Here is a 12,000-nt window from a genome sequence, read left to right as displayed (position 1 = left end):
ATGGAGTCATACTGAATAAATAAGAGCACTAGACTTCAACCACTATGTAGCAGCGTTACAGAAAAAGCTAATCTACTTCTATGAAGGGTATAAGAAAGGACAGCAGCAGAAAGGCTGACTAATCAGTGTTAACAGTTCTAAGTGTACATTGAAAAAAAAAAGCTACAATCAAGTTTCCCCTTAAATATTTATTTTTGTTAAAGGAGGGGAGCCCAGGCCTGTAATATAAAACTTTGGGACTTTTCTTCTCCAAACAAGCAAGTACTTTTTAACAAAGTGTCAGGAATTGTAATACAGAGGTTAGAGCAGCATTAGCAGTCTGGAAAATCACGGCAACTTTTCTGATAAAACAACATTCACTTTGATTAAAAATTAGCTTTCTGACTGATAAACCCTGCATGTAAGCAACTGAATAGATCTGTCACCTTGCCAAGGATGGGTGGTTTTATGCAATTCCCCATAAACGGAAAGTGTTGCAACTGTCTCATGACATTTTCACAAATATGTTTCTTCAGCAATTCAAGGCAAACAGTTCCTGGTCCATTTGAAGCAAACAGGATGAAGGTCTATATTCTAGCAAAGTGCTCTCTCTCCCCTGTGTGTGTGTGTTTAACAGCTCTGCAATACCTATTAATCAGAGATTCTCTGCAAAGATAATGTATCTTGTTAATTGCAAGAGGAATAACTTGATCGAGGAAACAGTCTTTTGTATTTGCCCAAAGTGGAATTGTTTATGATCACCTTCACGTTGGCTGTACCATCTTCAGGAACAACATCCACATCTTGCACTGTTGCTTCTTTGTAGAGCCAACTAGAAAGGCAGAAAACAGTGAGTGCCTTACAGACATTGGCTGTATGCAGACAAAAACCAATCTCTGGAGTATTAGGAACACTGTGTGCTTATGCACTCACTCCTACCCTTGCACGCTCAAATTAATAAGCAGTTCCCTGGTCTGAGCAAATGCTTCAAATCAGGATTGCAGTTCACTTTGCACGATACTCGTAAATACTTCAGGAAGGAGGTAAGGTAGAGCTGGGGACTCCCTAACCCAATATGAAGAATAAGAACTCCTTAGCCCCCTTCTGCATTGAAAGAAAGCAGTCCTGTGACTGCAGTCTAGACAGTCAATGGGAAACATTGGTGATGTTTTCTGTAGCTGTAGCAGCAGCATGATTACAAGTTACTGGCCTGGTGGCACCCAATGGCATATTTCACCAAACTCAAGGTCAAGAAAGCTAACCAACACACCAAGAAGGGAACCCTTTCAGCTTTAAGTGTTACAGCAGAACCAGCAGAAAACAGGCAAGCTGTGGGTTTGGCAAGGGAAATGAAGCTATTTTTTTAAAGATAGCTTTTAGGTCTTTCGCCACAGCAAAGTTTTAGCCATCTGCGTTTGATGAAAAAGATCCTCGATACAAATTTGCTCTGCAACATCCTGCAACCAGTAAGTAGCCTTACCTGAGCTGAGGTCCAGATAGATCGATTTTAATTGTCATAATGTTTTTCCCAGTTACTTTCAGAACTCTGCTGTCTATTTCCTTTTTTAATTCTTCTAAACCATGCCCAAGGAGAGCAGAAACGGCCATTGCATCTGGTTCAGCCGGATGATACCTCAAAGAAAGCAGAGGTCAGAAAGTCAGGTCTTGGCAGCAGGAAACAATATAGTTGATACACAGTGTGTTTTGTTGCTGTGGGCCTAGGAATGTTTCAGACATATTAAGATGATGCTCATATTTTGATTCTATTCTATGTAACCTCCTAATTGAGGAGGCCTTATTCCAGAAGAACATTCTGGAATTAAGCTCCAAGATAATTTTGTTTGGGGGAAATTCAAGAGTATCAGGATCAGAAGAATTGTAAAATTCAGGTATAAAATCAAACTTGATCATGCATGTGGTTGACTCTGGTACCTACCACTATCTAGTATCAAAAATACTGAAGTAAATGCAAAGTTCTTTCACTCTTAAACCAATCACATAGCTCAGGTGCCACGTCTGTCTTCACCAAAAATGTAGTACAAATTAATTTTTTCTTCATTATGGTCTTCTGTAAGTGCAACTTTTCAATTCCCAAAGTGCTGCATGTTTCTGAGCCTCATTAAAAGCAAGGAGCACTTTTGAGGGTTGTAAATATTAAGTGGTTTATTTTTATTTCATTGACATGAAGCATTTATAAATGAAGAAACTCATAAACCAGTCCCTAGCAGTCATTTGACCTTGTGAGTTAGAGAAAATGTCTAATTTTTTGGACATGCTGGGTGGAATCCAACCATCCGCCTTGCATTCATGGAAGGCCTTTTGAGTCGGCAGAAGCCCTCTGCTAACCCCTTTACCCTGTTAGGTTTCTATATCCTCTCACTGTGCAGTCACAAGACTGTTTTTACATTCCAGCATAGACTGCTGGGATCACGGAGAACGGATGTTACTGTAACTGGTTTCCTGTTACTGTCTTTTGTTCTTCGGACTTCTCTCACAGAGAGAGGACATGTTTTTACTCTGTCTTTGTAGTTAGTAATAAAAGTAGCTAGTAGCACATATCTTGGCCTCATTCTGCTTTTGTGACTGCAAGATATCGGAAGAATGTGTTTGGTGTCTAGGCTAAGGCATGTGTCATTAAATGTCGGGGTCTCTGCTTTGGAACTGCCTGACGGAAGACAGGCTGGAAACGTTCCTGTATTATGCTTCTCCCCCCAACATCCTAACATACCCCTCCAGAGAGTGGAAGGATTTTCCAGACCAGTGTGGAGGTGTCTGATGGATCAAAAGCCCTTCCATGAGTGTCAGGGATTCCACCCACTGACTTTTGGCTCTTGTCCAGGTTGACAGGATCATGGTGTTTTGCCAGCGATGCAGAAAATGAATCTGGCAGATTGCAGCTCATTGCAATACTCAAATTAAGAACTGAGATAGCTGGGTGATACAGACAATAACATTCTGTTACCTCTTACCTATTTATCAAATCCACTTTATTGTGAACTTCAATAATTGACTCCAGTAGGTGACTGGGAAGATTAAGTTTCCTGAGAACTGATAGCACGCTTTCCTTCTGGAGGCTGCTTTCTGGATGGCTGACATCCCGCACGTGTACAATTAAATCCTAGTAACAAATAATATGCATGCCCCAAAAGGTGTTATTTGACTTTTAAAAGAGAGCTGTAAGAGAGGAGGATAGTGTTTCATACTGCTATTTGATGAGGTACAAAACTGAACTCTAGGTGAAGTATTATTTGGCTAATTTCTAGAGTGCCTGCTTACTTTCCTAAGAAGTAGAAATTGCTTTCATCTCTAGCATATATTAACATTAACTATAGACCTTAAGCAATTCAGCCTTCTCCTAAGGCTAGAGGTGGAAGTCCCTGGAACAACAGAGGAAAAATAGACCAGAGAAAAAATGCCTCCAACCAGATAAAACTGAACCAAAACCACACCCATGTGAAGCTCTTTTTCAGTCAAATACTCTTGCATCAGTCTGTATTATTTAAGATATTTGACACAAATGAGGGCTTAAAATAAACCTATTTCTGAGAAAGTCCCAAGAAGACTGAAGTTAGCAAGAAGTTCAGCATATTTAGGTTGTTTTTGGAAATCAACGTAAGAAATATTACGGGGGCGGGGTGAGTTGCACCCCTTAGGTATGAGTTTTTGCTAAACAGATTAAAAACTTAGTATCTAAAGTCCACACTTTTGACAATGTCCAATACAAATTGAGCGCAGTATGTTGCAGTCCTCAGGTCTTCCTGTAGGTTAAGTCAAACAGAAGCCTATAAATTCCTCAGAAACAAGTGCTAGTATCCAGGGGACCAGTATTTGCACCCACCTAAAGAGTAATTTCTCCCAAATATGTTTGTTGGCTTTTAGGCTCCATGTCTGTTGAATGGTGGTGGCTGTACTTACTGAGCAGGCTACATCTTCTAATGTAGCTGAAAACGATTCCACAAGGTCATGGGGCAGCTGAGACAGAAATCCAATCGTGTCAACATACAGGACAGTCAGGCGTGATGGCAGGAGGCCAGCATGGGCTGTAATGTCCAATGTTGCAAAGAGCTGATCTTGAGGTTGCAGTGCTGAATCCCCAGTAAGGGCCTTGATAAGAGTGGTTTTACCTAACAGAAATCAAGGAAGGAAGTAAAATCTGAACCAGCCACAATTATAAAAGGAAGGGGGGGGGAGTTAATGGGATGGAGACTGGTCATTTATAGAAGCACAAAACCAGCCACCATCTCAATATTATTTTATAATCTACATGCCGGTGCACATAAGTGTGTTACGGACAGGTGTTCAGGAGATCATGACCCATCAGGTTTCATTTGACCAGAAGAAAGTGTGCCTGTGAGTCTTTTTGTGACTGGTAGAGGGTCCCAGGCTCTGAGTCCCTTCCCCTCCTGAAAGAAAGCTATGGAGCTAAGTGTGCAGCACCTTTCTGTGAAATGAGCCAGCCTGGCTGCTTCCACCTGTCAGCATTTGTAGCCAAGGAGAGAAATCAGAGCTGTGATTGATGAGAGGGTTGTTTCGACACCAGTAACAGGAAACCCTGAGGTCCTAAACAGCTTGTATTTCCCCCTCCCCTTTAGTGCACTTTCCCTGCTTCTGTCTTATTTTCTAGTGGTCCTTGAAATCTTGGCAGTTTTCAATTCCTTTTCTCCTACATATCAGGCTCCACCTGTCTTGATCTGGTACTCCCTGTAAGTTGTTTTCTGAAATACTACTACGCAATAAACACAGGTGGGTATTAAGGAATCCCCTTCCACACATGGCAAATGCAAAATGTGAAAGCTTTGCAAAGAGGCGTAGGCACTATCATTTATCAAGGATTTTAGATATGTGTGTGGGGGGCCCTACTAAGTAACAAAAAAGCACTTTGTTTTCTCAGGAAGAATTGGCATGCATACATGTTACAGTCCAAAAATTAAAACTTCCTTACACAAAGCTCTCTTCACATTTGTGTGAATTTCCGGCAAGTACTTAAATACTAGCAACGTAAGCATTTGTGGTGCTGTTCCCTACCACAATTAGTGTAGCCCATTACTGAAATAGTAGGAAACTCGCACTTTCTTCTTTGACTTCTGAGTAAGCACCTTTTTCTTCTAAGCCTCTCCAGTGCTTTTCGAATTTTTTGTTCCTTTTCTTTTAAGAGGCGAAGTTGCACTTCCATGAATGTTTCACCTGAAAAGCAGCAGCAAAGCAAAAATCACCCATTTGGAACACATGAAGGAAACAAGGGTGACACCAAAGATGAAGTCTTTGCAAAATTAATTTTTTAAAAAGTAATAATCACACAACAATAAAAATAAAAGCTGGAAACAAGCTGAAAAGTCATGTACCATTTTTGTTAAAATGTAAGTTTCCACCAGTAATGATAATATAAAATAAAGAATTTTAATATACAGTGGAACCTTGGGTTACGTTCCCCTCTGGTAATGTAAACTTTGGATTGCGAAAGCGGCAAACCCGGGAATGTTTCGCCGCTCACGCATGCACAGAAGCGGTCTACTGCCCTACGTGCATGTGCAGAAGTGGTCTCTCAGGTTGAGAAAACTTCGGGATATGGCCAGACCTCCGGAATGGATCCCGTTCACAACCGAAGGTACCACTATATATGAAAATAAATTTTTGGAAGGGATATGAAGGATTCAGCAGTTGGTGGAACACAATAAAAAGTGTGTTTACAGTGGTACCTCTGGTTACGAACTTAATTTGTTCTGGAGGTTTGTTCTTAACCTGAGGTACCACTTTAGCTAATGGGGTCTTCCACGGCTGCCACACAATTTCTGTTCTCATTCTGGGGCAAAGTTCTTAACCCAAAGTACTACCTCCAGGTTAGTGGAGTCTGTAACCTGAAGTGTTTGTAACCCGAGGTGTTTGTAACCTGAGGTACCAGTGTATTGCTTAGATGTATAGAACATTGAACATGACTGCCACCCCTGCCTACTGCAGCTAGAATAGTCTTTAAACTTAAACATATTAGCACAGGCATGCCTTCTGTGAGAAGGACGCCAGACTCTTCTTACTCCAGTTTTCACATAATGCTAAGCCAAATCACGAGTAGGCAAGTATTGTATGTGGGTATTCAGAGCAGACGTCACTCCTGCATCATTCCCCCAGCTATTGTCCTGCTACCTGGAGCTAAGCCATGGTTTTGGCTTGACATTATGTCTGAACCCAACGTCATAGTAAACAAAGAGCCACGGGTAAGCCAAGAAAAAAAGCTTGGCTTTAGCTCATGCTTTGTCGGGAGACAAACCATGAGTTGGATTTGGCTGCAACGCCAAACCAAACCATAGCTTATCTCCAGGTAGCATGGCAACAGCAGAATCAGAGGAAGAGCAAGGCAGCAGTAATTCATGCTTAGCTATGGTTTAGATTAGCATTACGTGCTAACCAGGCCACAGATTTTCCTGCAGAATCCACAGAACCAAGTCTAAGCAAACATGTTTCATATGCATGGTTCTAAAGGAATCATTACAAGAACAGTTCCATAAAGACAAACTGCTTTTGGGTGGTAATCAGTGTTTGCAGCAAAGCCCTTGATTGCAATAGTGATGGGGTTTTTTTTTTACTATTAATTTCTACAATAAATGCAGCCTACCTGAACCCATAATGTATCTTGAGCCACCTCTCTGCTGATCCAACCGATTGACATCATTTCTTACATTGGTCCTGAGGGATAAAAAAATTAATATGCCTTTCAACGGCCATAAAAGTCTATTGACAATTAAGTTACAATGGATGCAGCTCAGATAAAATTAGTTGAAACCAATGAAAGAAGTTAGTTGCAGTTAAAGTAAATACCATTGCTTTTAATGAGACCTAAAGCACAAGCCTATACATGCCTAGCCAGAAGTTAAACCCCACTGAGTTTGACAGCACCTGCTCCCAGCTAAGTTGGCATAGGACTAACCTCACACATAATTAACATTAGTTAAGTTCAGGGCCAATCTGTGATTCTTTCTGATCGTTTAAACATACAGTAATAATTTCATTGGCAAAGAAATCTGTTTCATGGTACAGTGGTGCCTCGCTAGACGAAAAACTCGCTAGACGAAAGGCATTCGCTAGCGGAAGGCTGTCCCGCAAGACGAAAAAGTCTATGGGGCTGCCTCGCAAGACGGTTTTTTTTTTTGGCGCGAAAACCTCCGCGTTCCATTGCCGCTTCGCTAGACGAAAAGTTTGCTCTACGAAGACACTCGTAGAATGAATTATTTTCGTCTAGCGGGGCACCACTGTACTATGCTGGACTTTTAAACTGATGGTGCTTTCACACATAAGAAAGTATGTTAAGGGTCTATCAGAACTTCTGAAAACTACATACACAGCCCTGAAAGGAGATGAAGTGCTGAATAACCACTCATAGAAAACTGCAGTGATAATTTTTTTCATGTATATGTCTTTTAACAAAAAAGGTAACTGCAAAATAGCTTTAGAAAACTTCTTAACTTGATCTAAAGCTGCTTTTATATGTTGTAAGCTGCCATGTTATATTTTATAATTTTTTCAAATAAAAACAAACAAACAAACTAGGCTTCCCCAGTTTGGTGTTCTATTGATATTTCAGACTACAACTCCTATCAGCTTCAGCCAACATGGTCTGTTGTAGCTGTAGCTGATGGGAACTGTAGCTCCAAACATCCGGAGGGCACCAGGTTGGGAAAGACTGATCTAAGCTTTGTAATGTAGTTCACTACAACTATCAGTATATTACACAACAGGCAAGTCAATTTTAAGTTATTATCTGAAAGCGGTTCTGCTTTCTGTTCAGATACTAACATGAAATGTGCATTGCTTCAAGTACCTTAGAAGTGGGATTTCAGCCAATGCTATCTGGAGCTTTGCCTCTTTTGTTCGAGCATTGCAGCGGAAAATATGAAGGACGACTGTGTATCTGTCAAAGACCTTCACTTGCCAGGCTTCTTCAAGTTCTTTCTTTTAAAAGATAAAATAAACTGAAGGTTTTATATTGCTTGTGAATTTGATGGAATGCAGAATGCAGAATTTTAACAATGTACTGCTGTAAAATCTAATGGCTTTAAGGACTTGATTGTAAAACCTATCAGAACAGCTCACACCACTGAAAGAGGCAAAAGCGAAACCTCGTGCTTCATTTCCTGCACATTTATAGCCCTCTGATATAGATGTTGTCACTCCTGGAATGGGGATGGACCAAGTAGCCTCATCCCATAGACTTCATGTGAACAACACAACTATCCATACCAACAGACCCTTCACATATACAGCTGAACATGCAAAGGCTTCTATGTGACCTGGGAACAACTGCATAGGCTTCTGGAGTACATAGAAGCCTTTGTGCATACAACTGTATGTGCAAAGTTTCTATCAGCACACAGTCATGTTGTTAATGCAAAAGCATGGGAGTGAGGTCTATGCATCCCTGGTCCTTTGCTAGACAACACAGAAGCAATATATTCTGAAGAAGGCTCTATACTCCATAAGCCTTTCTAGACATGGTTTTACCTACACCCAAGTCACCTCCTATGATGAGTTTCCTCTTCTCTGGCATAGCATGTGTGAATATGTACCATATTACCGGGCACTATCGCATTGTGAGTTTCCCTGCTCCCACCAGCAGCTGGTACCTAGTGGAGTGGATTGAGTAAACTACTGCATTACAACATTGTGTCATTGTGTGGTCTGTATTTATGCTACAGAGGGGAAATGTCATCACAAGGAAGTATTTGAGGTACAAGTAAAAGAATGCCCAGACCAGTTTTTCATGTGTATATTACAAACTGATGCATGAAAAGGCAATAACACAGGGCAGCATGGACCCATATTTAGGTAAAATTTAGTGATGTTTAGCCATGAAGCAAACATCATACTCTGTCATAGTCCAATCCTATGCAGGTTTACTTAGCCCGTTCAACAGCAAGCAAATAAAATCAGAGTTAATTCTCAACTACTGGACTTCTGGACTACTACTAAATCAATGATTTATGCAGATTCTTAGCTACATTCACACTATATCAATATAATAAAAATATTCCAGAACCATGAAGGAAGACTTGTTAGCTTAGATATAAAACTTTGGATTACCTTTGTTAGAGGAGAAAGCCTTTCAACATTTACAAAGACAGATGATATGTTTGACAGTCCTTTAATCTTATCTAAAAGAAAAGTATTAAGATACATAATTTTGTACATAGTGACTTTTTTTAAATAAAAAAGTGAACTAGTAGCCCTGCATTTTAGGCATTCCTCAAGGATTGGCAGGGCAGGCGCCCACTCCCTCCACAGTGTCCTACAAATACTCATCAATCACATTCCTAGGGACAATTCACACCCTCAGGTAAGGCAAGAGTTTCAGCATCACTCATTTGCTAAGAAAACATCTGACTAACTCTTGCACATAGCCAGATTATAGCATTATACTTGAACTACTACCAGTATCTGATGTTGGATTAATGTATATGGATATTAATCTGTTTCCCAATTTGGGTGCATTAGAGAACAACAAAAGTACAATAGTTGGTGCATGAGGGGAAGGTGTAAGCGGGTAGTACACATGCAGAAAGCTTGCTCAGAGTTTAATAAGCCGCAGGTTAAAGAGAGTTAGACCTGAACCAGTCCATTATGTACAGTCAACTGTTACTATTTATTATAGCAAACCTAAACATTTCACTGAAACAGTCATAGTGATATATTTCAAAGTTATAGCCATTCAAAAAACAAAACAAAACAAAACAAACTTGATTTAGAACATGTAGCATTTAAATTAGTATATAAATCTTATGGTTAGATACCATGGGGTTTTGTTTCGTTTTATGAAAATGACAATGTGAAGCATTAAAGGAAAAGGAAAAAGCTTCATATAGGTATTGTCTTACCAGTCAGAAGCTGAAAATTCCCTTTGCCAAAGATAAATTTCTTGCCAGGAGCTTTTGTAGAAAGGATGATTTTATCTACAACTGTCCAGTTCTGTATGGTGTTTATGAGAGCAGCAGCCTCAGCTAGTTGTAGTTCAGCTGTCAGTTGGGAGAGAAAAATGATACAAATAAGGCTCTAGTCTCATAATAACATCCATTTTCAACACCTGTTTATCCATAAACACACAGTTATAATGAAAAGTACATCTACGAAATGAAATATTGGAATGTTAACCCCTTTCAAGCTAGAGGGAATGTCACGTCTAGAGATGGAGACACCAGCCTGCTTCTGTTCCAAGTCAGTTTCACATGTGCTCAAAGTTCCGTGAACCCGTGCAGAAGTCACCCAAAATTCAGTTTAATGCATGTCACCGTAACAGCATTATTAACAATAATTGCATCTATACCCCTCACTTTTCCCCATGGAGCTCAAGGTGGTGTGCATGGATGCCCCCCCCCCCGCCTCATTTAATCCCCTGAGAGGTAGGTTAGGCTGAGAGGCAGCTGACTTGTGATGGTTTCTATGCCTGGTGCCAACACCATTACTACATGTGCGAGTACAACATAGGCCTATAGGAGGACAAGCTGGGCGCATCTGCGTTGCAGACACACCACCTTTCTTGTGTGGCTGTGCCTGACGCCTGGCATCACACCTGTGGTCAGCTGAGGCTTGCCTGGCCCCCATTTCACAGCTGGATGGACAATAAACACTTTCTGGGCGTCAAGAGGGAGAGGGGGCAGGCTAGATTCCAGTAGATCTTCATCTATGTCCAGCCTGTCCTCGTCTTCCCCGTCTTCTTCCTCCTCGTCGCCCCCTGCTCCACAGCTGCTCCGGTTGCCGTCCCAACCCCTCCTTCCCTTAGCAGGCCCATGGCCAGACTCCGGGAGCCGATAGCTGGCGCCAGTGGCGTGCCAAAACCTGACCGGAGCGGGCGCTAAACGCCCAGCCGGTGGGAGAGGAATAGCGACACGCAACCTCTGCAGCAACTGCCGCCACCGAAGACTCACGAGGACCATGGCGCGCGCGTGTGTAACACCCATTAAGTCCCCCCAGTCGCGATGGTCCGTCCCCCAAAATACGCCCCACGGGTGTATCACCGGTTGGAACAGAGCCGGGCTCAAAGCCCAGCCCCCCTCAAGCTCCGCCCACCAACCCGGAGCAGAAGCAGCTGCCATGAGAGGGGCGGGGCTTGAAGGAAGAGAGCTCCAAAGCGGAAATCTCGTTCCTATTGGGTAAGTCGCGGCACGTGACGGGGAGGTTCCCGGGGGATCGGGCGCCTCGAGCGACTTTTGTGGGCGGGGCTCCTGCCGCTGCTGTGATTGAACGCTGGGGCGGGCCGGGCCGCTCCGCCCGTGTCAGAACCGGGCCTTCGCCTGGGCTGTTGTCGGCCAACAGAAGGGTAGGGGGGCGCGGGCGGGTAGATAGATAGAGTCCGGGCTGAGGAGGGCCGCGCTTGCGCAACGCTGCGCGCGCGCGCTACTCACCGCGTTCTCGGTCGGCGCCCCTTTTCGTCTCTTTGCAAGGTCCCTTTCTGAATTTCTCTTCCTTTCTCCTGCTCCTCCCGCTTCTTTGCGCTCTGCTCCACTTCTCAGTCTCTCCGCGTTCTCTTTCCTTTGGGGTGGCCATCCGTTTGCTTAAAGGTTCGGTGGGAGTTTGCTAACGGCAGGAATTCAGCCGATGGAACTCCCCCCCCCCCCCTGTTCCGGCCGCTCCCACCCACTTACCCCGTGTGAAATATGTACCTGTTGATTTTCTGGTGTGGTTAAGGACACAGGACTTGCAAAATGACGACAATCTCATCTTGTTGTTTGGGAATATCTTCTTTGCATCCAAATCTTGCCTTGCACCTTCCTACGAACATACTTTCCTTTGCCCTGGCTGGGGAAACCTAGCCAGATGGGCGGGGTATAAAAATAATAATAATAATCTGTATTTGGGTTGTACTTCTACCTGAGCTGCAGTCATGATAACTGTAAAAAGGTTTCCTTTCCTGAATTATATGTCCTATTCTAAACAGCTGTAGGTTTCTCTCCACCCCACCGGTACCTTTTAAAAGCTCTCTTTTTTAAAAGGGGATTGATTTCTCTTTGTTAAATTATATTTATATACCAATCTCTTTCT

At 42.5% G+C, this 12,000-nt stretch overlaps 1 protein-coding gene across 2 annotated transcripts; it reads right to left on the bottom strand.

The window, feature by feature from the left end:
• Positions 1-186: 186 nt before the first annotated feature.
• Positions 187-10,934, bottom strand: GTPBP6 (GTP binding protein 6 (putative)). Of its 2 annotated transcripts, none has more exons than XM_033147494.1 (10): positions 10,532-10,934; positions 9,840-9,977; positions 9,049-9,119; positions 7,790-7,920; positions 6,587-6,657; positions 5,005-5,163; positions 3,895-4,103; positions 2,949-3,097; positions 1,460-1,612; positions 187-811 (listed from the first exon to the last, which is right to left on the bottom strand). In XM_033147494.1, exons 1-10 carry the CDS (start codon positions 10,917-10,919, stop codon positions 667-669), a joined length of 1,614 nt encoding a protein of 537 aa, XP_033003385.1. In that variant the 5' UTR covers positions 10,920-10,934; the 3' UTR covers positions 187-666. The 2 variants fall into 2 exon arrangements, with proteins under 2 accessions (XP_033003385.1, XP_033003386.1); XM_033147495.1 differs by having other exon boundaries at positions 10,494-10,672.
• Positions 10,935-12,000: the final 1,066 nt, after the last annotated feature.

Source organism: Lacerta agilis, chromosome 4 (genome assembly GCF_009819535.1).
Source record: "Lacerta agilis isolate rLacAgi1 chromosome 4, rLacAgi1.pri, whole genome shotgun sequence".
Taxonomy (NCBI): domain Eukaryota; kingdom Metazoa; phylum Chordata; class Lepidosauria; order Squamata; family Lacertidae; genus Lacerta; species Lacerta agilis.
The sequence above is the reverse complement of the archived record's forward strand: the minus strand, read 5'-3'. Positions and strand labels throughout refer to the sequence as shown.

Coding starts and splice junctions, on each gene's coding strand:
- GTPBP6 (XM_033147494.1), bottom strand. CDS start 10,919: ATGGGTGTTACACACGCGCGCGCCATGGTCCTCGTGAGTCTTCGGTGG. Junction 9,978..10,531: donor CAAGCCTCAGCTGACCACAG/GTGTGATGCCAG, acceptor CCCAACTGACAG/CTGAACTACAACTAGCTGAG. Junction 6,658..7,789: donor GCTGAAATCCCACTTCTAAG/GTACTTGAAGCA, acceptor TTTATCCCTCAG/GACCAATGTAAGAAATGATG.